We start from the raw sequence: 25,918 nt of genomic DNA, 5'->3' as shown, positions 1-25,918 counted from the left end.
GTGTGTGTGTGTGTGTGTGTGTGCGTGTATGTGTGTGTGTGTGTGTGTGTGTGTGTGAAAGAGATAGGGAGAGATTGTGTGTTTGCGTGCTTCTGGGTGTGTGGTGCAATGTTCGGATGTATGCATGCATTTAGCTAAGAAACTAATGTACATTCTAGCTTCAATTAATGTCGAGAAAAAGTTCTTGTAATTGTTCGAGCAAAGTCTTGATGGAAGTTTTGGACCAATCATGTTATTTTAACGAGTCTTGCAATTTTTTTTTAAATATTTGTTTTTTGAAGTTCTGAGAAATACTTCATTTGCATTTTCTATGCTACATGGGATTACAAAAAAATCCATGTTAAAATGTAGTTTAAAACAGACAAATATTAAGAAATAGGAATTTACTAAGGTTTTGTTGCTACTCGGTTAAATCTACAAATTATTTGAGCGAGCCAGAGAAATTAGATCGGTTAGATGCAATAGCATTTTATCTACCAAGCAGTAAATTTGGGTCGAGATAAAACCCAGAGTGAAAAACGGGTCGAGCTAGATACCAGCGTGAAAAACTTGAGTCAAGCATGAAGGCAGTGCTTCGTTATAGCTGAGCTAAAGTTAATTAATAGGATATTTGAGTCGTACTCTGTCATTCATGGTCTTTACTTAAGTCAACCCTAATCTTGAGGACTGCAATGTTTTGTACCTGATAATTGCGAGGGGACTAGGGAATAGCCCATCGCGTGATATGGCGTAGAGTAGTCTCCCAGTGCAGAATAGGAAAGAGTGGAAACTGGCGATCAGTCCAACCAGCAGAATCCAAGTGAAGTAGTCAAGAGCAGAGCCATTGTTGAAGATAGTCTTGTAACCTAAAAGTCAAGTATACATCAAATCATTTTTTTGCGGAAATCTAATCCTCGCCCTAAGCAAACTTATGACTCAAACTAGCGTGGGCTCATGAAGCAAACTGTCGGGCTTATGACTAATATAAAGCAAAAAAATATGGCCCAGACTGAATTTATCGTCTGGAAGGGTTACCCTTATCCAGGCAATAAAAGCGACCACATCACCACCGTGGCAAATCTATAAAGACATTGTTGACATAGCTTCAAGAGAAGAAAAAGAGTGGGGCTAAAATTCAAATTTTGAGCCATGGTACAGATTTCCGGGACGAAGGAGGCTCTGACTCTAACACACTACCAGAATTCTAATCGACTGTAGGCTTCTATTATCGCGAAAACAATCGCACACATTCGCAAGGCTGAGATGCAAGTCACTGTTGCATTGGTCTGCTTACAATTCTAAATCTCAAAAATGACCAACCGGGTCAGGGGTGAATACCCATCAAAGAAATTCTGCCAGAGCTTGAAGTTCTAAAAAAAGTTGCGAAAAAGTTCTAGAAAATGAGTGGAGCAGTGGGTCGCTCCGCCGCACCATATCCAAACCTGTATCGCATCTGTACAAATTACACTCAACAACATACCAGTCAGAAGAGGGGAGGTATCATTCCATATTTCGTATGCCCCTGGGGAGACAGCACTGCTGAAGAGAAGAGTCATGAAGGACACCACGACCAGAGTGGCAATGCTGGCTATCATTCCAATGGGCATAGTGGTACTGGCATTGATAGTCTCCTCTGTGACCATGGGAAGTTCTTCAATTCCCAGGTAGAACCAGAGGGAGAAGGAGAGACCCTCCGCTATCCCATCGACGTCTTCATTCCACAGCCACCGTCTGGGGCAGTTCAGTTCCTATCATATCAAACATCAAAAGTGCTGCATTAAACGGCACTCATATACAACACTTAAATACAGATGCCACAACATTGGCTCAATAAAATTCATTGAGTAAACTGATCTAAATCCGATCAAAGAAGGAGCTTCCGGTGGGAAAACACTTCCCGGGTCGAAATTTGAGCGAGTGAAAGCGTGAAAATCTGTATGCAATGCGCTGAAAGTGCTGAATTTATTTGAGGGATGTGACGTGTTAAAAAATTATTTTTAGCGCTCAAAAATTATTGAGCGCTAAATGTGCGCAATAAAAATATTTTCACCACTTGTCAGCACCATTCTTACAATATGTCAGCGCTTTTTTCAGCTCATCTTTTACATAACTTTAGCAATACCAAAAAATCAGCACATCTTTCGACACTTTACATTATTCAATACTTCAGCACATTACTTAAATTCATCACATGCATTTTTATAGCTACTTTGCCTCATAACGTATTAACCATTTACAATCTTTGATCTTTTGCGATTCTGAACAGCCGCTAATAAATAATCAGCATTTTTTTAAAATGTTAATTAACGTTTTTAAGAAACAGAACAACCAAAAAGCATCACCATTTCATTATGTCACACGAAAAGAAGAAATTTATACCTGAGAAACCTGGTATCATTCAATCAAGCAATGTGGCATTGTATTCTAGCCACAATAACTGCTTTATCTTAATAGTTGACAAATTCTTGTCTTTTGGCAGTTTTCCAACCCAGTTGGTTTTTTAGTTGGACTGAACTGGTGAACTGGTGTTTAGTGTTGCGCCGTTGGAGCTTCTTCATGTACAGAAGCGGGAAAAACATTAGAAAATCCGAAGTTGTGAATTTGCAATTTTCCAATTTATGCGGAGAAAATGTTAAAATGTTAAAATGTGCAATTTTTTGAGATAAGTGCTAAAATGTCTCAAGTACTGAAGATTATGTAAAGAAGGCACTGACAGCTTCGGAAAAACATTTTTTCAGCGGTTAAACCTTACATAAGAATCCGCTTAATGTGCTGAAAATATGTAAAATTTGTGTTTAAAATTATAATGATTTGTCTGCCGAACTTTTCACGGGTTATCAGCGCATTTCTAAATTCAAATTCAACGAAAACATAGACCAAGTTTACACAGCCAGCTCCGAAAGCTAGGTAATTGCCAGTCACAAAATTGGTTTTCCTAAAATAACGCGCACCAAGATTAACCTAGTATATCACCAAGTATACAACTTATTTTGCGGAGTCTAGACCTGAGATTATTAAAAGACCGTCCTCAACCAATTTTGAGGTATGAAAAAACTGTCCCCGACATATTTTTAGTATGAAATGAGTTTTTCTGGATTTTGCGTGATGTCCTCGATTTTCGCTGTAACTGAAACAACAATCATTGAGTTTGACTCAAAAATCCCTCTGGTAGAAACTTCAGCATTATTTTCCTTGAGACAAAAAATTCAGAAATCATACAAATTGCTAAGATTAAGATAAGATTTATGAATAAAGAGAACTAAATGAAAAACATTGAAACCGGGAAGCTTCTGCTATATTAGAATTATATCTGGTAACATTGAAAAAAGTCCGAAGTTTTTAACATATACAAACTCTGCTTAGCTCAAAAATCGTCTGCGCGAACGTTCGAGAAGTACCCGGTGTTAAAAAATGACACCTGCAAACCAAAAGATACATTGGGAAATGAAAAGTCAGAACATATTTTTAGAAACGGAATTAAAACTAAAAATAAGGTTTCAGGGGATAAATATCCAATTTTGGTGTCACGGCACTAAAAAAACTAGCAAAAACGTCTTGTGAAAAGACTTTTGTGAAGTCTTTTGCGAAAAGACTTTTGTGAAAAGAATTTTGCATGATTTTGTGAAAAGACTTTTGCATGATTTTCATTTTTGCAAAAAGAAAATTTATCAGGAACAGACAAAGCATTTAAAAAATAGTGCAGTAGGAAACCAAGACCTAAGCAAATTTAATAAATATGTGTAAATCTTAAAAATGGTTGAGCAAAAATCATGAAACAGTGGAATCAACAAATTCACAAAGTTGAACATTGTCAAAACAATTAATCTGCGATCTACAGAAACTTGATAAATGCTCTAATGATAAAGTAAGATCTTTATATTTTTTTAATAGTTCTAGATGAAGAGCAAATAAAATTATATTTGTAACACAGCATAGATTTTTTCACGAAAAAGCCAAAAACAAAACTTGGAAGAGTTGTGACATTTTCCAAAAATTATTAAGAAAGCATCTTGATAATTGAATGTGAAAGTTGAAAATTCATTTGAATTCAGTGAGATTCATATTTAAAAATGAACGTGAAAAAACAAGGGCATTTATTTTAACTTAGTATCGGAATTAAAACATTAAAAAAGAACTCTACGGTATTGAATATTGAAGTAGTTTGACTTTGTTATAAAAGCAACTAGCAAACAATTTATCAGTAACACAACTTACGAACACCGAAAACGCACAAGAGTCCTTTTGTTGATAACTCAGAACATTTTACAAGAAGAAATCACCGAAATTTGACAATAGCCAAAAGCCATATAAATAAAACTTCATGAAACAAAGAAACACCTCACGTCATAGTGATAAAATTCAACGCAGGGACAATCAATGTGACGTTGCCATCTACACTGATTAAAAACCATGAGCTCAAATTTTTTAAGCTACCAAAAATCATTGTAATATCTATATCACCGGGTAATGTGTTGATGAAGAGTGAGTGAGAGAATAATTAGGCAGATCAAACTAAAAGCAAAAAAAATTGAGCGAAATGGGCAAAAAATGGTTGAAAATTTCTATCTATATTCGCCATTCTCTAATAAAAAACACTTTTCAAAGTCCAAAAGTCATCGACTCCTCGCAGAGCATGCCCAAAATTTCCTTTTGCTCAGAAATAATCGATTTATTTGGCAATTTTTCTCACTTTTGCGTCTAGGTCAAAACTTAGCCTGTCACCTGAGCAAAAAATACAAACGGCCGCAGAGCCCTAAAAAAACGTAAACTTTTCAGTCGTAAGAAAATGCACACGTTTACAATAATTATTTCAAACTTCGTACTGGAGCAATTGAAAGATTTGCACTTAATCATACATCGTCAGACTTTTCGTCTTAGACAGTTATCCTCTTAAATTACATTTTGATAGCATCCCTTAATTTTTTTTGAAAAATTCCAATCACAGAGAGTTCTGTTGACGTTTTCAGAACTACGGACCTCCTGCTATTTTATTTACCTCAAAACGAAGCAACTCCAAACTTATATGCGGTGAAAGCTTACTGATGAAGATTTTTCAATTTTTTATCAATTTTTCTGAAACCGTTTCAACTTAAATATGAGCTAGCACCCCGGATTATGAATAAGGAAAAAAATAGGTAGAAATTCGTTATTTACATAGGCTGACTAGCTGGGGACCGACTAGCGCCCAAGACTAAGATTGAAAAGGATGTTTTGATGGCTCTCAGACTTCTATTGAAGGGTTAATTTGTCACCACGCTGCTCTTGTCGGGTGCAAGAAATTAGTTGGGAATAAGGAAATAATTTGAGTAATTAAATAACATTAAATGATTGAAGAAGAAATGTGAAAGATCACAAAAAAATTCAACCAGGGTTTTATAATAAAAATTGATTCACAACTTTAACTTTTTAACCAATTTCACTAAAGAGCTACCATTTTCTCAAATTTACAAGCTCTCAGTTAAGCCATTTGATCTAACTGTGGTTCTCGGATGTTCTCTGGTGTTCTGATTTCCAATCGCGCAAACCGGTGTTCTGATTTTATCAAGTCAGTTCAACCGTCTCAACAATGTTTTTCAAATCACATTTTCTCTACAGGTCAACTCTAAAGCTACAGCTCTGTTATTGTATTTTTTTGGTAATGTTGTTTTACTACTTAGTAACTAATCGAGCAACAACGTTCAAAAATGTTCAGACAAAAGAATTTTTTCACTTCACATTATGGACCACATTACCACATTAGTTATGCTTTTCTGACGTAAAGTTTGTTATGACTTCAAAACAACAAATGAATGACCTGAACGCCTCTTTATACATTGCAGACTTCTAATCAAGCTATTCAAACTGAAACAAAAACCGTATCAGACTCGTGACGATACCAATTTATCAATTGATCATTTTCATAGCTTCATATTTGTTCGAGCTCATTTCACAACACACCTATGAAATAGATTCTCAGCTCCCTTCTCCAAAAATTATAGTGCCATAATAAAACTTGGCATATTATATGTATACATCAGTTTCTAAAATCTTGCGGAAAAAAAGATGGGAAAATGAAAAGGGAACTATTCACTCTGTCGCATCCCAATGGTACGATTGCCGCCCCAGAAATTGAAAATCGGACTTTACGAGTTCTACACTCCTCCACTCTTCAATATTATTCTCCCGAGAAAATGCTAAAACTAACTTTTGACCTACACGTTAACCAACACTAATCTTAAAAATGTTCCCCTTGTCTTGTTGCTACATCTAGTCTCCCTTGTCAGTAGATTTTGCTTCATGCACACCTTAGTGTTTCTTTATCAGTTCCACAACTCATCACAACAGACTTATTAACTTAATCTTGGCCTACTAGACTAATTTGTGAACCATTGCTAACTACAAATGAGCATTATTAGTACATCAACGTTTTACTCTAGAACATTTATCAAATTTACAGGATATGAATTTGAATCTACAATTTTGGCAGAAAATACAAGAAGGATTACGTAAATTTAATGTTTCTAAGGATTACGTTAATTGTCTCTGTTTATAGATACAACACATATAACAAGATATAACACATATAACAAGATATAAAGAGGTAACCCAATACCACTTTCTTACGTCTGATCTACACAATAACGGGTTAGTTGAAACATCGAGAATATTCAACATTTACCCGGCCATCTCACCAAAAAATTTATTTGAACAATTTAGTAACTATCAATCCAATTAAATTGGTTCAACTCACCTATCTAGGCGTATAACGATGTTCATATTGTAATCAATGCAACTATTGAGCTCTACCTGATATTCAAAAACCAAGTTTCTGTGTTCAACCACTGATACTTCATGCATACTCTACCAGTTACAGTTTGGATAACAATATCAAGCAATTATTTTGCCACATAAACAAACTTAGCACACTTAACCAATTTTTCGGTCTAACTTTCGCACTTAAACGACCAATAACAAGAATCAGAAATTAACTTGAAATACAAAAATTATATACTTAAATCAGAAGAAGCTATAGTTCTGAAGATTATGGCATCGATTGTACTTTAAAAACTTTCTTCCTTCGATGATTGAAGTAATGTTCTGGCATCTCCTCAGTGGACAGTCTCCTCAAATTTGGAGATCTCCTCCTCCAGCAACATCTCCTCATCAGCTTCAGCCTGCTCCATCTCTCCTTCTGAATTGTCTAAACCCACATTTATCCCCTCGGTATCGTTTTCCGAGCACTATTGAGCCGGACTTCTATCCAACTGCAGGGCTGATTACTGGTTTTCTCCCTTCTACTGGGTACCAAACTCATCGCATTGATCAACAGGCAATCAAATAAACCATAGAATGGAACTCCTCCCCTCTGTTCTGATCGTCATCCCTCGACGATAAGATGAGGTCGTGCTCCGAACTCTTAACGCTTTTTAAGATTTCGTACGCATTTCTTGGCTTGATCAACTTAGCACTCTGAATCAGCTTGTGGCTCAAATTTTTCAATTGACTCAATTGCCAATTTGTTAGCTCATCAATTGCTAAGTCCTCAGGTGAACGGCAAGATTCACTCACTTCGGCTAAAGCCTGACCATAACTCCTGGATCCCAAATCCTCACTTGTGGTGCCGCTTTATTCCGCTGATTGCTCACTGCGACTTGACTTGGCCTACATTTTGCCTTCCTTCCATCTCAGATGTCGCCTTTGGCGCCGATTCTAAGATTTTTGTGCCACTTCATATAGCATTTTTATAAATTGGCTTCCCAAAAACAACTCTTCTCCGCCTAGCCGTTCTCAGATGTTATACTTTTTGTCCTTGAATTGACTATTGAAAAGAAAAATCTTCTCTTAAGTTTATTTGGTTTTTCATGAAAAACTGCTGCAAAGCTCTCAAAATATTCGCAACCAAAGACACTTCAGCACACGCCCGCACCGAGACAGTTTCGCTTGAATCCTCATCTTATGGCCCCGATTCTTCAATTCTAGACAAGTTCTTTTCCAGTCTGGCCCGAGGCTCGGGCCGACTTAAGCACCGCTGGATCTCAAGACCCAGTTAACGATTGTAGCTCCTCTGTAATTCTTGACATTCTTCAAACTCAGGCCTGCTGGCCTCTGTAACTCCCTCATCGTGAACCCTCTTTTTCATCTTGTCATTAACTAAACAAAGCTCAAATCGTTCTATTACTTTTGTGAAACTGGAGAGTTGATCCCGCTCTCTGCTGGACATTGCTCTACATATACCCGTGATACGAATCTCTGACAATTTTCCCATTCTAAATCAGCGACTCTGGCTGAAGACAGCAGTTTTAATCTGCATTCACCTGAACTGCTCCTTGAATGGACTACTAAAACCACTGAAGTGCAGTTATCCGGGACTTGATCAAAGTCAACTTTAGACGAGCCTGATCCACTAACTTCGAGAACTCCTGTTGTTTCCAGCAGAAAACTATTTTAAAACCACTTGAAAGAACTTGGAAGTTATATCATATATTAAATTTTGGGTTCTCTGGACTGCGTATTCATCATTTTGAAAGTCCACATTTGCGGTGTACTATTTTTCTCCTTCATTTCATATTCTTTAACTTTAGGATCCCCCCTTGGATTAAAAACTGCAGTTTTGGCCGTTTAAATTTTGAGTCACCCGGGTTGTAACTCATATCAACCTGTCTAGAAGTTTCTCCAATCCTATTTCTTTGTTAGTCTGTAGTTTGCCAGGGTTCACCATTAACGCTTCTGAAGAAAAGGAACAATTACTTTTTTGAATTTATTTCTGTTTCGCAAACACTCCTCTTCCACTCTACTAGGGACACAACCCCTTCTCTCAACTAAACTTTGGATTTCATCACTTGCAGTGGCATTCTCTTCAATCAAATTAGCTCTACGATCGTCCTCAGCTAGACATTCCGCAAAAGTTCTCTATCTCTCATCAACTTCATCGCATTCTACTAGAGACAAAATTTCAGGCGCCATGAGAGGTATATTTTCGAGGCTTGTCTGTTGTGTACATCCGAAAACCTCAAGGGAAGCTCAGTTTCTTCATCCTGACTGCCCTTATAGTCAGAATCACACATGAAGAGACAGTTATCTCAATCTTTCGTTGATGAACAGCCTGCATAGTACGCGAATCTTTTAGCTGTAACTACCTTCTCCAACTTCGACAAGAATTTTCCCCTACTCTCCTCTTGTTGTCTTCTCTGTTCCTTGCTCTCTATATCAACCCGCGTCAGCGTTTGACGGCGCTGCCATTCCTGCTCTTCATTTTCAACTTGTGATTGTAACTGTCTATCCCCCAATAGTTTTTCAAAACTTTCAAATGACATTTTTTTCAGATTCTGTAGAAGCAATGTTTGTCTCAGTTTTTCACCAGGGATCATAATTACTTCCTGTCCGGTTCATTGAACGTACAGATTCCTGTTTATTTATCCCTATATATAATCAGACAAATTGTCCTGCTTGTTCCTCACTCTATTGCAGCAAATTTATCACGTTCCGAATGTTCGTCAATACTTCATCTTGGTTACGGCCTCCTGTTCTCATTGATTCCAAACCAACTTCACGGAGCTCAAAATGTTCCTCTGAATTCTCGCTTAGGGAGTCTTTTCCTGCCTTCTGCTTGCCCATTCTCACTTTCCAATTTTTCTTTCATTACGTTTCTTCATCTACGTCGTCTACGTCTAATATTGTTCGTATTCCCTAACAATAGATAGCCCCTTCAAAATGATGTCAGAGTATTGTCCTATCGACATTGCAACTTTACCAGTATCCGACAATCAGAATGGAAAAGCAAATCGGAAATCACTTGCAACGCCCACCCTCTCATTAGACGAAGCTTTGAAGACACAGCTTGATCATCAATCGTTTATAATACGTCTGCAAAATCAAGGTAATGGATCTTGCAGTCCTCCAGTTCAAAAACCTTTCCGACGGAAAACACTCAACCGGGAACACACCAATTTGTGTTTACTAATAAGTTTTTTTTTCTCTATTTGTTCGTGGTGTTCCTCAACTCTAATTCTTGCTACTCTGTCTAAGGGTCTTCTCTGTCTCAGAAGATAACAGCCTCTGGCTTCTGCTAAAGCCAATTCGTCTATAATCAGAAACATAATTCATTCTGATTTGCCACTCTACACTAGCGTCTTTCTGCTGTTGGACCACCACTGGCCTCCTTTGTAAACTGCTCTTCGCTCTCTGCCTTCAGATTCAAACTCTCTAACTCGTGTTCTTCCAGTATGAAATGAAACAAAACCGGTGGAAATCTCACCTTCTCTCTCTCGAGCTCCAACTTGACTCTGTCCACGCGTTTCTCTTCTTCACTCCTTGTCGTACACGTCAGTTCTCCTTCAATCTCTTTTTTTTCACACTTGCGAAGTCCAACGTCCAACTACAACCACCACAGCTGTCAATTCACTCCAACTGCAAAGATGTCTCAAGATAGCCCACACAAGAGCACCACTTTAGATTTTTAGAATTTTGCTACTTTGCTTAGGCTGACTAGCTGGGGACCGACTAGCGCCCAAAACTCTCAACATGTTTAGAGGGGTGTTTTGATGGCTCTCAAACTTCTTGTGGAAGATTATTTTGTCCCCACGCTGCTCTTGTTGGCTGTAAGAAACTTCAGTTGGGAATAATGAAATAACTTGAGTAATAAAACAACATTAAGTGATTGAAGAAGAAATGTGAAAGGTCACAAATAAAAATTCAACCAGGGTTTTATAATAAAAGATGAGTCAAAACTTTAGCTTTTTAACCAATTTCACTAAAGAGCTACTATTTTTGTCAATACAAGCTCTCAGTTAAGCCGCTTGATCTAACTGTGGTTTTCCGGTGTTCTCTGGTGTTCTGAATTCCAATCGCGCGAACCGTTGTTCTGATTTTATCAAGTCAGTTAAATTCTCTCAACAATATTTTTAACATCACAATTTCTCTACAGGTCAATTACTAAGCTACAGTTCTGTTATGGAAATTTTTTGGTAATGTTGTTCTACTCCTTAAAAACAAATCAAGCGACAACTCACAAGAATGTTCTAACAAAGAATTTGTTCATTTCGCATTATGGACCACCTTACCACATTAGTTATGCTTTTCTGACGTAATGTTTGTTATGACTTCAAAAGAACAATTGAATGACCTGAACGCCTCTTAATGCATTGCGGACTTCTAATCAAGCCATTCAAACTTAAACAAAAACCGTATGCAACTTATGACGCTACCAATTTATTAATTGGTCATCTGCAGAGCTTCCGAGTTGTTGCAGCTCAATTCAGCCTATACCTATGAATTTGTTTCTCAGCTCCTTTCTCCAAAAATTATAGAATCATAGTGCAACTTGGCAACATATATCTATAATACATCACTCTCTAAAACCATGCGGAACTAAAGTTGGGAAAATGAAAAGGGAACTCTTCTTTTTGTCTCGTCTCAATGGTGCGATTAGTTGAAAATCAGATTATTCGAATTCTAAAAATTCGCATGATAAAGGTTCAAAATGAACGTTTGCGGCGATATGCAATGAGACTGCCCATTCACAGGTCGTGGTGGTTAATAGACCAGATAAAATTTTGACTTTGAAGATTGTTACGTTCGCTCTAAAACCTTCGGACAAGTTTAAAGTCTCAGCGAAGAACATTTATGGGCCAATGACGTTTGCCTGAATTGGGCGCTCAGGTTATACTTTTGCGCCATAACTATTGGATTTAGTTCCACGCTTGAAATGCTTCTGTCTTAATATGACAAAATACAAAATAATTAACAGACATTAATTTCAGTTGCAGTATCAACTGCCTCTCTACACTCTACAAAGAGTAGAGAATTATAGTAAACGGAGAAATAAATTATTTGGTGTTAATTTCAGGAAATTTAATCTAAAAAGAATATTTACACCTGATTATTGGGCCTCATTAAAAAATGACATATCAAAGACCTAACTGAATACCAAAACTAATCGTCTTGGCTTGATAACGGAGAAACGTTTTCAGTACTACTCTAGAGTTCCACGCCCCACTTATAAAAAGCTTTCAACCAGAAAGAAAAAATGCTGAAAAACCCTGGCTGACAAAAGAGTTGAGAGAAGAAATCGCCAAAAAACAGACCTTTTATTATCTGGAAAAATAACCCATCGGAGCAAGCGCATACCATTTTCAGATATCAGAGAAATTTAGTTAATAGGCGTTAAAAAACAGCCCAAAACGAGTTTTGCAAACAATTTTTCAAAGAACTACCAACAAGTAAAGAGCAATGGAGTTTCATTAAAAAAAGAATTGGCAAAGAAAGGGAGTGTCCCGTTATAGACAAACTAGTCGAAGGTGAAACAGAAGTAGAAAATGAACTTGATATTGCAAATTGTCTCAATAGAAGTTTTCAAAAACTCGGCTTATACAATGGACAATGTGAGCGCTCCAAATATTTCTCGCATAGAAGTTAGGCAAAAGTTTTGCTTCAGAACAGTTACACTAAGGGAACTATATGAGGCCATCGATTCACTCGACAACAATAAGTCTCCAGGTCCAGGAGTTTTTAATGCTTGGGCAATCAAGGCAGCAAAGCTTCCAATTGGAACCAATTTGCAATTTGTTTTTAACACATGCATTAGTCAAAATATTTTCCCAGAAAAATTAAAAGTTGCTTTCATTAGTCCGGTCTACAAAAAAGGGGACGTAAAAATTTGCGAGAAATATACGCCTATCTCAATTACTCCAATGTTTGCAAAACTCTTTGAGCCTATACTTCTCAATCAGGTTAACGAATTTATGCAAAAAGAAAAAATTTTGAACGGTACACAGTTTGGATTTCAAAAACATAAGTCTTCTACAGATGCTGTTTTACACTTAATCAAAGCATTACAAGAAAACTATGATAACTTAAAAATTTCAGTTGCTGTTTTTATTGATCTAGCTAAAGCATTTAATTCAATATCGCACGAAATTTTCTCAAAAAAATTGAAGCTTACGGTTTTTCAGAGAGTGCAGTTGAATTATTTGCTTCATTTCTTAAAAACAGACAGCAGTGTGTTAAGATAAATGATATTTATTCAGAATGGTTGGAAACAAATCATGGTGTTCCACAGGGAACGGTTTTAGGGCCACTAGTAATAATGATTTTCAAGAAAAGGTACAAAGAAACTTCGACATAATTCAATTTGCTGATGACCCAAGTTTCCATTTTAGCAGATACAATGTCAGCGAACTGGAAAAATGTGTTTCTGAAATACTGAAGAAAACAGATAATAATCTAAAGCAAAACAAATTAACCATGAATACCGGTAAAACTGAACTTCCTTGCGTCTCGAAGGAACATGAAAATTTTGATCCAATATTTTTTCGGGGACAAGAACGGCACTGTGAGTTTTTGTCTAAGTGGTAATGTCTTAGTAAGAAAAAACAACAGAACTGAACAGCTAACTCTCTTAAGGTCGAGCAGTCGATCAATACAAAAAAGAAGCATCCAAAAGTGGAATAAACTTCCACGTGATGTCCGGACTATCAGATCAAAATCAAAGTTTAAACGCATGTTAAAACAGCATCTGCTCCAACAATTCAAACTTGTACCGTTGGAAAGGAACGTTGGTGGCTTCAAAAGTTATTTTTACCTTTAGAAAAAGGAACCACTAATTTTGATTTTTAACATTGTACTGATTTTGTTTATATAATTTTAAACTTGGAATATTTAACCCCTGAGTTAAATTTTCATTTTACTTGTTTAAAATTTAAAAAAAATAACCGAGAAACAAGGCGTTTGATTGACACGCCAATGATTGATGGATTGATACCCTGCCTCCGTGAAGCTGTCTGTGTGAGCATGAGCGCTCAGCTAACCATTGATCATAGCCTGCGGCAGGTTGATCATAGCCTGGCCACTTGCCCTTTAACGTAAAATTTTGCAACCTAATCATTCATCTTGCAAATATGCAAATAAATGGAACATGCTCGAACTGGACCATCTTATTGATCATTTTTCTCCATTTTGTACGCTTTGTGGAAAGAAGAGAACTAAACTAATTTAGCAGAAAAACTCATGTTAAACAAAAGAATAAAGAGTTGAAAAAAACTTGAAAGCTGAAAATTGCAAACTGATATTAACAAATAGTAATACCAAATAGCTCAGACTTTTTCAGACAAAATTAATTGAATGTTAAAATTAAAGAGATACCAAAAAACACAAGCAACTACATCTCGGAAAATTACTGTGCAAAATGAAAAACAAAGCGTCTATAAAGCGTTTGAGAAATTAAAGCGTCTAAGACCTGAATTTTTCGACCGAAGCGAACTTGCAAGAATCGTTCATTTGTGTTACAAGATAGCAAATGTCCTGCAAGATCTTGCAAGATAACCATTTTGTGCAATAGTTTATTAAGGTCTTGCAAGATAACCATCTGGTCACATAATTATTTATTTTGCCGACAAACAAAGTGTCTATAAAAAAAGAAAACGACTCAGAAAAACAAAAAACAGGATAAACAAGTTCATCTATCTAAACGAGCCCCTTCCAGAATATGAAGCTCAGATCAAAAACAAAGCAAATAAATGAAACATGATCACTGCAACACACAATTGTGCAGTCTCGGTTTTAGTTGAATATGGTAGAGAAAAAGCAAAATTCGTTAAAATTAACGAGATAGAAGATTTTGACTCAATCAATGCTACAAAACAAAAAAAACCAGTTCGAATTATCTTCTATGGACAACGCTATCAAATCTCCTGCATACAAACGACTTAATATTCAAAAGGAATAGAACAAATGACATCTCACGAACTCAGTAACTGAAATAACAAGCTAAAACATAACTCAATTATTTTGGTTTCGATTCTTTAATGTGGATAATATGAGCGCAACTCAAGATTTAGGGTAGAAACTTTTCGCCAGCCTAAGGTGCGTAATTTTTTGATGCTATTTTTCAAACTGTTTGCTCATTTCTATATCTCTCTGTAATTTGCTCGTGCGTTAGCTTTGCCTTAAAGCGTTGAGAAAAGATCTGATATATCAAAAAATTATCATAAATTTCAGAATGAGAAAGCTTTATTTTTTTTGCGTCCTGAATGTTATTTTGGGGTGGAAAAACACTCTGAAGCTAGAAAAAGGACTCAATATATCCGGTTAGATCGTTCCATTTATTTGGTTGTTTTATTGATTTTAAAAAGAAGAACTGTTCCCCCAAAAGGTTTTGTAGCATTGAGGCATCCCTAAAGAAGTAGTTTTAAGCTGTCCCCAGGTTCCGTGAGGTGCCACTGGGCAGTTTAAAAAACATGCCTCACAAAAAAGGCTCTAAAATAAAACAAGCGTCTTCTGAAGATTTTCCTTGCGGTATATGTAGTAACAACTGTAGTGCATTTAGCATACAATGCTTCAAGTGTCTCAAATGGTTCCATGTTAACTGCACAGACCTGTCAGAGGAAAATTTTAGGATACTGGGAAACATTAATGGATGTTTTTGGGCATATGTACATTGTCGAAATCAAGTCGTGATTCCCCAAGATCAGTCAAACATTAAAGACGAACTATCTCAAAAAATTGAGGATATCAAAGGCAACTTGAAATCGGAAATAGAATCATTCAAAACTGAAATTCGCGATTGCATAAGAAATGGTCACACAAATATGAATTCAAAAATTTCCGAAACAGATAAACAGCTCTCTTCAAAAACACCAAGTGACAAAAATCAAATTCAAAAAAGTGAAAACCTAAACAAATTGATTCTTTTTGGAGTAGCTGAGCAACCCAAAGATGGTACGGGAACAACTTCTTTTGTAGAGCTGATCAGCTACGACAAGAAAAAGTAGAAGAGATCGCACAGTCTTGTGGAATTGACAAAATCATGGTTGAAGATGTTTTCCGGCTGGGGAAGTTTGATGAAGCATCACAAAGAACACGTCCAATTGTAGTTAAGTTGACCAATCCTTGGAACTATCGACTGCTCTTGATGTCGAATCAAAAATTGAAGGCTCAAAACATTTTTGTGAAAGCTTTCTTATCCAAATTGGGAGAAAAAAAAGAAGCTACTTGACTATCGTTTTAAACTTGCTCAAAAACTGAATATTAACAGATCAGAAATCAAAATTAGATCAGGAGCGTTGTTCGTCGAATACCAGCTCGTAGACATAACTCTCTCAGTAGAAGAGACATGTCAGAAGATAGGCCATCAAACAAATTCACGATCATGACTAGAGGAAAAACAAGTACTGAAGATAGGTTTATTGAACTGCCGGTCAATTTTAACAATTGATCGCAGAATGAATCTCAATATTTTACTAAGGGAACATGATATTGACATACTTTGCTTAACTGAAACATGGCTTACAGATGAAGTAAGAAATTCAGAAATTTTCCTAAATCGGCAATATTTCGTGCAGTCCAGAAATGATAGAAAAGTTGGTACTCACGGTGGTACTCTTATAGCTCACAAAACAAATCTTTGTTTCAATAAAGCAGCAGAAATTGAAACAAACTTTGATTTTGTCATTTTCTGTTTATTTCCTGAACGACATTGTATTAATAATCATCACCTTGTATAACCCTCCACAAAACAGCAAATACCGGGTTTCTGATACAATTTACGAAGTTCAATAAGTATAGCATTATTTAAATTGGAGTCGCTTTTTGACTCCAGTACTCAGAAAAAACTGATAATTATGAATGGTGATATTAATTTTTCACATGCTGACTGGAATACACTTTCTAGTAGTAATGAATATGAAAAAGCTTTCATAAAAGAAATAGATGCTCTGAACCTTTGCTCAATCCTCAACTCCAGCTGTTTTTTTATGCAATGACCTGGAGCAATGTAATCTAGTGGTTGAGGCTAATTCCTTCTCAGATCACAAATTGTTCATAGCAAAAAATTCTGTCAGGCTCACAAGAAAAGAACAAAAGCCTCTCTTCCAGAAACTCAACATCAACAAGGCTGATTGGCATTTATTCATCTCTCATTTTGAAATCCCCACTATGTCAAACAGATGTCCCAATGACTTGCTACATTGCTTTTATCAGAGTTTCTACAATGCTTGTGAAAAGTCAATACCTGGTATAACAAAACGTCGGCTTGACGCACCATCGTATATGTCTTCCCATAGTGTACACATAGAAAACAAGCTGAAGACGCTAAGGAAAACAAACAAAAGAGCAGAAGAAATTAGAAATTTAGAGATGGAGTTAAATTTATCCTTGCTTAAGGACAAACAATATTTTTTTGAGGGTTTCTGTATTTCAACAAACAACGATGCATACAAATTTTTGCGATGACTAAACCAAGAACAAACTTTCCCCGAGAAAATGAAATACAGAGGCCAAGATATATTGGGTTCTCAGCAAATTGCGGAAAGTTTCAACGAGCATTTTTCTTCAGTATTTATCGAAGATAATTCTGACATTGTTGTGCCTGAAACAGCTCAACCAGAGATCTTTCTAGACGATATCACATTCAACGCAAAAGATGTGCTAGATAAAATATCACAAAGTAAATGTGGTGCCAACTCTTATGATCAAATAACACCATCACTCCTTAAAGCTTCTGCGCCGTACGTTATAAATAGTATCTTGTATATATTTAGCTGCATTATTAACGCTTGCCAATTTCCCAAAGTCTGGAAAAACACACACGTGCGTCCTCATCACAAAAATGGTAGCAAAATGGAAATTAAAAACTACAGACCGATTGCAATGCTCTGTGCAATTTCTATAGTTTTTGAAAGAATAGTTTACAAACAAATTAAGAAGACATACGAAAGGAAGCTTTGCACTGCTCAACATGGTTTTCGGCAAAAACATTCAACAGTTACCCAATTGTTACTATATTGTGATAACTTATATCAAGCTTTAGACGAAAATTCATCCCCTATAACAGTTTACTTGGACATTGCTAAAGCTTTTGATACGATTAATTTTAACATTGTGCTTCAAAAGCTCGCTCGTTTTGAGTTTGATGAAAAGTTTTTGAAATTTTTTGTTTCTTATCTGGTTGATCGGCAGCAGAGAGTAAAAATTGCAGACAGTTACTCGACTTTCTCAAAAATCTCAAGCGGGGGTCCCCAGGGATCAATATTTGCTGTGTTTTTGTTCTCCGTGTACATAAATGACCTACCTGATCAACTTAATAATAAAACATTCCTTTATGCCGATGATACAAAAATAATAGGACAGATTTCAGAACGTGAAGAACTTCAGTTTGATATAAATAGAGCTATCGAATGGTCTGGTTCAAACAAACTAAATTTCAATTTTGACAAATTCAGCATTCTCGAGTTCTCATACAAAAATACATATAATTCGTCTACAGAGTTATTTGCAAAAGGAATTGCCATCAAAAATGAAAAACAAATTAAAAATCTCGGATTAATTTTTAGGGCCAGCATGACTTGGAATTGTCACCTCGAAATGGCGGTAAAGAAAGGTTTTCAAAAACTGAATCATTTAAGAAGAGTTATACCCCGCACCACAAAAGAAACTATCGAATGGTCTGGTTCAAACAAACTAAATTTCAATTTTGACAAATTCAGCATTCTTGAGTTCTCTTACAAAAATACATATAATTCGTTTACAGAGTTATTTGCAAAAGGAATTGCCATCAAAAATGAAAAACAAATTAAAAATCTCGGATTAATTTTTAGGGCCAGCATGACTTGGAATTGTCACCTCGAAATGGCGGTAAAGAAAGGTTTTCAAAAACTGAATCATTTAAGAAGAGTTATACCCCGCACCACAAAAGAAACTGTCAAATGCACGTTGGTGAAAACATATATATTCTCTGCGGTCTTTTGTGCGTCAAATGTCTGGAACCCAGGACCACAGTATCTCCAACGCTTGGAAAGACTGCAGATATCATGTTTAAAATGGATAACTTGCCGTTCTGTTCTGGGTGACAAAGAATACGTTGAGAGCCTAATTCGAAATCGCCTATTGCCAGTCAGTTATTTTCTAATTCTTAACGACCTAATTCTGCTTAACAAGATTTTAATGGGCTTAACCTCGATGAATGCGTCAGACCACTGGTCAATAACTTTCGGTTCTCCAAAGACCAAATCAAGCGAAAAGATTTTTATTGAAACGAGAAACATTTCGGAAACGTTCTGAAAATAATTACTTTAATAGAGTAGCCCGATTCAATAATTCTTTGTCTCAACTTAACAGTTTTGCTAACTATTCACCACACAAAAATCCATGTCAGTTTCGAAGAGAAGTGAAGAACTTTTTGGAAGGGGAGGCATTGAAAAGATTCAAATATAAAAGTTACCCTTCAGGATGGAAAGTTTTCGAGAAAACTTAATTATTGAAACTTGATTTCTCCCCTAATCTGGGGACTACCAAGCTGGTTGTAACCATGTTTGGTTGAATTCAATATTATTATTATTATTATTATTATTATTATTTTTAATTTGAGACATGTGAATACTAGTTACCTCATCTGAAGTTTAATTAAAGTTTAATCTGAAATTTAAAAAAACAATCTATTGGAAGTAATATTCGGATGTGCAAATTTTCATTACACAAGAAATTCATAATATCATTTCATGATAAGGTTTGTCACTCTATTTCGCAAATAGTCAAATCAAGGACTGCAAAAACCACAAATAACTGAAATAACCGTTACTTTAGTACTACGGAATCTAAAACAGCATCACAAATTGTCCGATCGCATTTTAACGATTTGCGAACATTCAATCAAACAAAATAGCATTTATGGTAATGTTTACACACTTAGTTAATTAAGGCAGCTGTGTGCCAGGACTTAACTTACCCCATCTTTGCAGTTGCCGAGAACATACTGAAACAAAAAAAAAGCTGTAATGGTAAACCACTAAAAGCTGTATAGCATCAAACACAACAAAAATTTAGCTAGCCTAAGTCTGATCACACAAGCATTTGAACAAGGTCATAAGCTCAGCAACCATTTTGAATCCACCAAGGTCTTTATGGACCGGATTGGTCTCATACATTTTTGGTCTCGAAGGTCCTATGACCTCAACCTGGGATTGTACTTAGGTTCAAATTCTCACTAACTGGGATAAGATTGTTTGAAAATAGAAGCAGCAATCTACGTCAAAATTTTTGGTTCCTATTTTCCTTGTTCGTCAGTTTACAAAATTAAAGTCTGTACAGATTCTGTGCTAAAAACGAGTAATCCTGGGTGTGTTTTTCAAAATAGTTTCTCAATCCAAGAGCAAACAAAACTTTCCAGAATCCTGGCGTTGAATATGTTCATCAATGTTAGAAACAAACTTCAATTTGAACCAATCGTTGTTCTCTCTTCAATTGTAAAGTTTTTCTGTGTTTGTGAAAACAAGTTGAATACAAACACACTGGGCACAGCACTGACCTTATCGAAATTGAACTTGGGAATGGCTCCAATGTAGAAGACAATCAGAACGAGGAGAGAAACAACAGTGAAAAAGAGTTCAAAGTTGAATGATAGTTTGACCCCTAGGATGTTGAGGACAGTGAAGAGGATGAAGAACCCGAACCACCACAGGGGCTCCCACTTCGAGTCCGTCTCAGTTATGTCAACCTGTAAAGCATAAAGCATTCCAGTTTTTTCCCAATTTTTCCAGTATTTGGGTTTAAGTATGGGTAAATCGCAGTAATTACACTACTCTTAATTGAATCAATACTGTTTTCGATGTCCAAATCAGCGCATTGTATATTTTTGCTCCCCACTCATTAAATTTTGATGAAATTTGAAACGTGTACCCCCTCTTAGGGCGAGAAGCTTTAACGCTATTTCTCCCCTCATCGAGTTACCTAAATAACTCTTCAAAGGTCTTCTATTTGCTTCCGCATTTTTAATGCGCTTTCGAAAGAGTTTTATAGTCTTCAACAGATTCAAGAGAAATTAAAGCTCAGTTAATTTTCTGTTTCTGAGAAACTATTTTTTTCTGAATTCCCCAGTCGAGACCAGATGGTTTTCTTGCAAGATTCTGCCAGAATCTTGCAAAAACTGCCTATCTTGCAAGATCTGACAGAAAAATGGTTATCTTGCAAGATTCTTGCAAGTTCGTTCCGGTCGAGCTGTCCTCTTATTGGCTCTCATTCATGCAACACAATTCATTTCGACCAGAAATTTACTTAAGAATCAGTTGCGTGTTTTTTAAGAAAAAAAAATAAATTTGAATAGATTTTAAATCTGGAAATATGTATTATCTGAAGAAAACAAATTAAAATCTGCCTTTGAGAACTGTTAACAAAAAATAAATTACTATCAAAAATTATTTTCCTTCAACTTTATCAAGATTTACAAAACTACACGTCTATATTACCTTTTCTGATGATAAAATTATGTGTTATTATTCTTTGCATTTTAAACAGCTTTATTTCGTTTAATTTAGCTCCTTACGCTTAACTTTTCTTGCTTAACTTTTCCCAAAAAATTTGATTCTTAGATTAATACTTTTCTGATGTTTTTTAATAATTGTCTTTCGCTTTTTTGTTGATGCGCAAAGTATGTGTACATTCGAATATTGCAACCGTTTTAGCGTTTTCTTTCCAAGTGTAAGGTCTTTTCAAGTGTAAGAAATTTTTTTTTGCAAACGGCTATCTTGCAAGATTCTTGCAAAACGAACGGTTATCTTGTAAGACTCTGGCAGAACGAATGGCTATCTTGCAAGATTCTTGCAAAAAATGGTTATCTTGCAAGATCTTGCAAGATTCTGGCAGAAATTCTTGCAAGACGATGTATCGTCTTGCAAGATTCTGCCAGATTCTGGCAAAATCTTGCAAGATAACCATTCGGATCCGGCTTGGGTTTTGCAAATATTGTGACTTCTGTTGATTGTATACAATCGAATATATTTTTACTCTCTAATATTGGGTTTTTCAAAATAAAATAACTCTTTTGATTTGTAATGTGTATATGAAATTCTTTGCAGCTGAGCAATTCAATTTCTTCTGGCGCTACACGCTCATTCAGCTTATAAAATAGGAAAACGTAATGGAATAGATAGTCTCCTCTCATTGGGCAAATACTAAAAAGCAGATTTTTATGGGTAAATAAAAATCCACATAAACTGCAGGATCATTTCGTTGTTCAAAATTAACAACCCTTATGCTAACAATAGTCACTTTCGTTTTTATGTTTTTTGCTCTACGAATGCTCATATGTAGAGAGAATTTTTCTTTGGGTAGTCCTTTTTGGGTCTTTTGTTTAACAGAGACTTTTCAAACTGTCCACTTTGTTTTCTTTATGAGCGATTTTCTTTTTCATACATTTTTTCGTATTGGATACTATAAAAAGGAGAAACAGTTAGCTGGCCATTGCAATTTACGTATCAAACCACCCTATATAAAAAGCAACAGGTTGACAAATCCCTTAAATGTTTTTTCATTTCATATTTTTCTGATTTAAAAACCCCCTTAAAAGATTTTCCGAACCAGCGCTTTTCAAGAGTAAAACTTGCAATGATCAGTAAATTTGAAGTTTTTTATGTGCCGTTTTTTTCATGATTATATTGAGATCATAGAGTTGGTCCTAAATTTATCATCTATAGTCAGAAAATTCGTACCCCAAAAGTAATAATCTCACACTTTTGTAGCTTACAGCTGGTAATGACTATAGTAGTAAACAGACTCTTTATACTAAAGCTACTGTGTGGGCAATTTCCAGAAAGCCCATTTAGTTAAGTGGTTACGACTTGCTACGCAAATTAAATGATTTTTTTCCGTCTGTGCCCTCCAGTACGTTATGCAGCCCCCGTTACAGAGCAGCTACCCAATAATTTTCAACCAATAATCTGGGGGAGGGGCACAAACGGAAAGCTCCATTAAACATTACACGTACCAACGTGGAAGTTCGAATCGCATATAAAGCAAACCATGTTGGCGGGAGCTAGTCTGAACATATAATTTTTCATGCAGTAAATTTCCCTGAAAAAATCAAGACTAGCCAATGTAAATTGTGACATGATCAGATTACTAGCTATCCAGAAGAAACAGTATGTCTCTTGACCGATTCAGCTCTATTCAGCTCTGATTTGCTCTATCACCAACCTCCGGGTTAGTTTTTCCATTGCTGCGCGCACCAGCGTCCATTCAGAGGAATAAAATTTAGTTTATTAATACTTTACCTCATTAATACTTGAAAGTTCCACATGAACACACGATTTGCATCACCCAAATAATTGTCAGCTCCCTGTCTCTTGTCTTGTTGGGGCAAATTCAACATGTGATCTGGACAATGGTTAGGGGGGGGGGGGGGGGCTTCAGCTTACCATATAAGCAGATATTCCCACAGCTATGACAGCAGTTGTAACGATGACATTCAGTGACTCAGCCAAGCCTGTGAGGAATCCGAGCGGTTTGCCCAGTAGCTCAGTTGAGAAGGAGTAGGGTCCCCCTGCCCCAGGGTAGTAGGAAGCGAGTTCAGCTATGCAGAAACTGAGGAGAACGTAGAGCACAGTCACAATGCTCAGAGATATGCACGCACCTGAAGTAAACAATCGGGTTCATTGGGAGTGAGAGTTCAGAAAGAGGCAATAGTTGTCTATCAAATAAAGAAATTCAGAACGCCTTGTGTCAAGGCTACAGGGTTTCCGTAAAAACCGTCCATCAGATTTTGTTGGGGAGGCGATGAATTTAATGTTAATAGCTTGCGTCCATATATAATAAAACTGACTCAAACACAGACATGATGAGATAAGAGCTATTTTGGGATAGCATGGATATTCCTATAAACAATAGGAGTGCGTCATTCGGAAGATCTGAGACAGCAGATTGTTCTTATAGCCAATCACTTAGTCCGGAAAAATGGTAGAATTTTTCTATTGGTTTCTATTAGTAGACTTTTCGTTTTAGAAATGGCACTTTAGTTATAAAGGAATTTAAAAATACCTGGTCGGCCTTTAGTCCATTTTTCATCTGCAATGTTGACCCAATAGTGTTTTCTACCACTCTTCTGATTAGGTGAAATGTCTTTCAGATGGAACGTCATTGGTGGTAACATTACTTACATAGATGATGGAATAAGTATGATTAAAATAGAAACTGTTGCTCACGAGCCTCACAAAAATGCTCTCTTTAGACGCAGATCACCCACCATTTTTCATCGAAGTAAGATGAAATCCTCCCCACACATCCCCTCCCCCCCACACACACACAGACACAGAGACACCGCCAGACCACTATCATATCTTGCCTCAAAGTTGAGACAGAATCCATTATTAAAAAGCAAAAATTTTGTACTTGATTTTAAAAAAATTCTGCAACGCTGGTAGTAGCAACTGCTTTGCTGTATCCAACCCCCCCTTCAAATTCCCCCCGTCCCCCAACCTCAAATTTTCAACTTTGGTTGTTTTATACATCCTACCTGCGAATCCGCCCGCCAAGCAAGCCTGCCACCCGAAGAAGTCCCCCGAAATGACAGCGCCCACTCCCATTGCCCATAAATGGTAGGGCTTGGCGTATTTCACCTTACCATCTGTACCCAAATCCAACTCTGTGTGTACTTCTGCCATGTTATTACTAGTTTATTCTTAATAGTCAACAACTGTAACTAACAAATAACCAACTCGAGTAAAATGTGAATAAAAATTCCACTTTTTTCGCGCTCTCTTTATATTTATAGTGATTTAAAATTTATTTGTACTTTTTGGCTGTTTGCCGGTACAGTAAAAATTGATGAATTAACTGATTCGGTTCGTTAATTTTTGTCTGCAAATTTGCGGGCAGATAAAGAATTATAACTAAAATTTCAATTTAATCTTCGATGTTACAAAAAAATCGTTATTATTGAAGATGAGCTTAACTTTTTGCCATCAAATCAACGCAGTTATTAAAACGTGTGCTAAAAAGACTCGACAAAAATCAACATTTGAAATGATTGAAGGTCAAATAAAATGCGTTATGTTTTCGAAAAGTACCTCAGAGGTTAGTCAAACCATACTTATGCTAGAATTGAACAATGAAACTGAGTTATTTGAAGCACGCTTTCGCCAAAATTAATCGCAAAATCAACAATTTGATCATGATATACGACCAAATATGTATAGCGTCTTTAAAATACGCCGCAAAAGAATTTTAATTTAATATTGTTAGTTTTTTGTTCATATCGTGTTACTTTTTGTGGTCATAAGTTGATTTTTATGTAGTCGACTTTTTCACCGCAAGAATAGAAATGGTTTCACATTCAGTGCGTTTAAATCAGGCGTCAAAATATAACATTTTCTAAAAAAGGCAGAATTCTATGTACTTGAGATATTAAAGCTGTCGTCACGATTCAAAGAGTTTTGCATGAATTTCTGCGCAATGTACAAGCTAATCAAATTCATCTGACTTTAATTTTTTTTTTGAAATCGAAACCTCCGCCAGCACTTGGTGTCATTGGAAGCAGCAGCTATTACCTAATTGGAAAACATTCTTATTGATATCTAAAATGATTGCGAATCCTCAAAGAACCTCCTTTCTGTGCCTTAACCAACAATGTTGGTCAATCTGTATATTTTTTTATAATTTTAGTTGATTCGGATATGAGGCAATAATACATCTAATCCGTATAATAAAAAAATGCTAAATGTCTGTGTCCAATAAATAATACAAATCAGGATAAACAAGTTTCCAACATACATTCAAAACTGGCATTGAATTGGATTTCAAGTAATAATCATTCAATCGGGTAAGTTGGACTTTAGAGAATACTCACCACTGGCGACAAAAAAAATTTTAACTTTTGTAATTACAAAAAATTCTCAAATGTTGGCAGACTATCCTCACGACAATTTCACCGGCGTAATAATGAGGGCGTTGAGAGGGCAGAAAAATGAGACGTGAAAAAGAAAATCTTGAGAAAAACGTAGTTTCTGCTTTTTGAAAACTTGTATTGCGTTTGATCAAATAGAATAAACTATTTTACTCATATTAAACAAATGCTCGAAAAATGCTTTAAAAACGTTCTATTAGAGCTTTTCTGAACTAAATTTTGTTATCCGGAACAAAATTAAAAAAATTTGACTACTTCTATTGTAAAAAAGGCTCGATATAATTGTTTTGATTGGTG

The 25,918-nt window shown here is 36.1% G+C and overlaps 1 protein-coding gene across 1 annotated transcript in view; it reads right to left on the bottom strand.

The window, feature by feature from the left end:
- Window positions 1-24,778, bottom strand: part of LOC142354595 (putative transporter R00093) — a 42,703-nt gene extending 17,925 nt beyond the window's left edge. Inside the window, exons 1-6 of the mRNA XM_075406923.1 lie at window positions 24,233-24,778; window positions 23,139-23,353; window positions 20,255-20,443; window positions 19,676-19,702; window positions 1,460-1,727; window positions 683-845 (exon numbers count right to left, since the gene is read on the bottom strand). Coding sequence (XP_075263038.1) covers window positions 683-845; window positions 1,460-1,727; window positions 19,676-19,702; window positions 20,255-20,443; window positions 23,139-23,353; window positions 24,233-24,380 — 1,010 coding nt within the window. The 5' untranslated portion in view covers window positions 24,381-24,778. The remainder of the gene's footprint in view (window positions 1-682; window positions 846-1,459; window positions 1,728-19,675; window positions 19,703-20,254; window positions 20,444-23,138; window positions 23,354-24,232) is intronic.
- Between the last annotated feature and the right edge of the window lie 1,140 nt (window positions 24,779-25,918).

This window comes from Convolutriloba macropyga, chromosome 15 (assembly GCF_964194025.1).
Source record: "Convolutriloba macropyga chromosome 15, txConMacr16.3, whole genome shotgun sequence".
Lineage (NCBI taxonomy): Eukaryota > Metazoa > Xenacoelomorpha > Acoela > Convolutidae > Convolutriloba > Convolutriloba macropyga.
The sequence above is the reverse complement of the archived record's forward strand: the minus strand, read 5'-3'. Positions and strand labels throughout refer to the sequence as shown.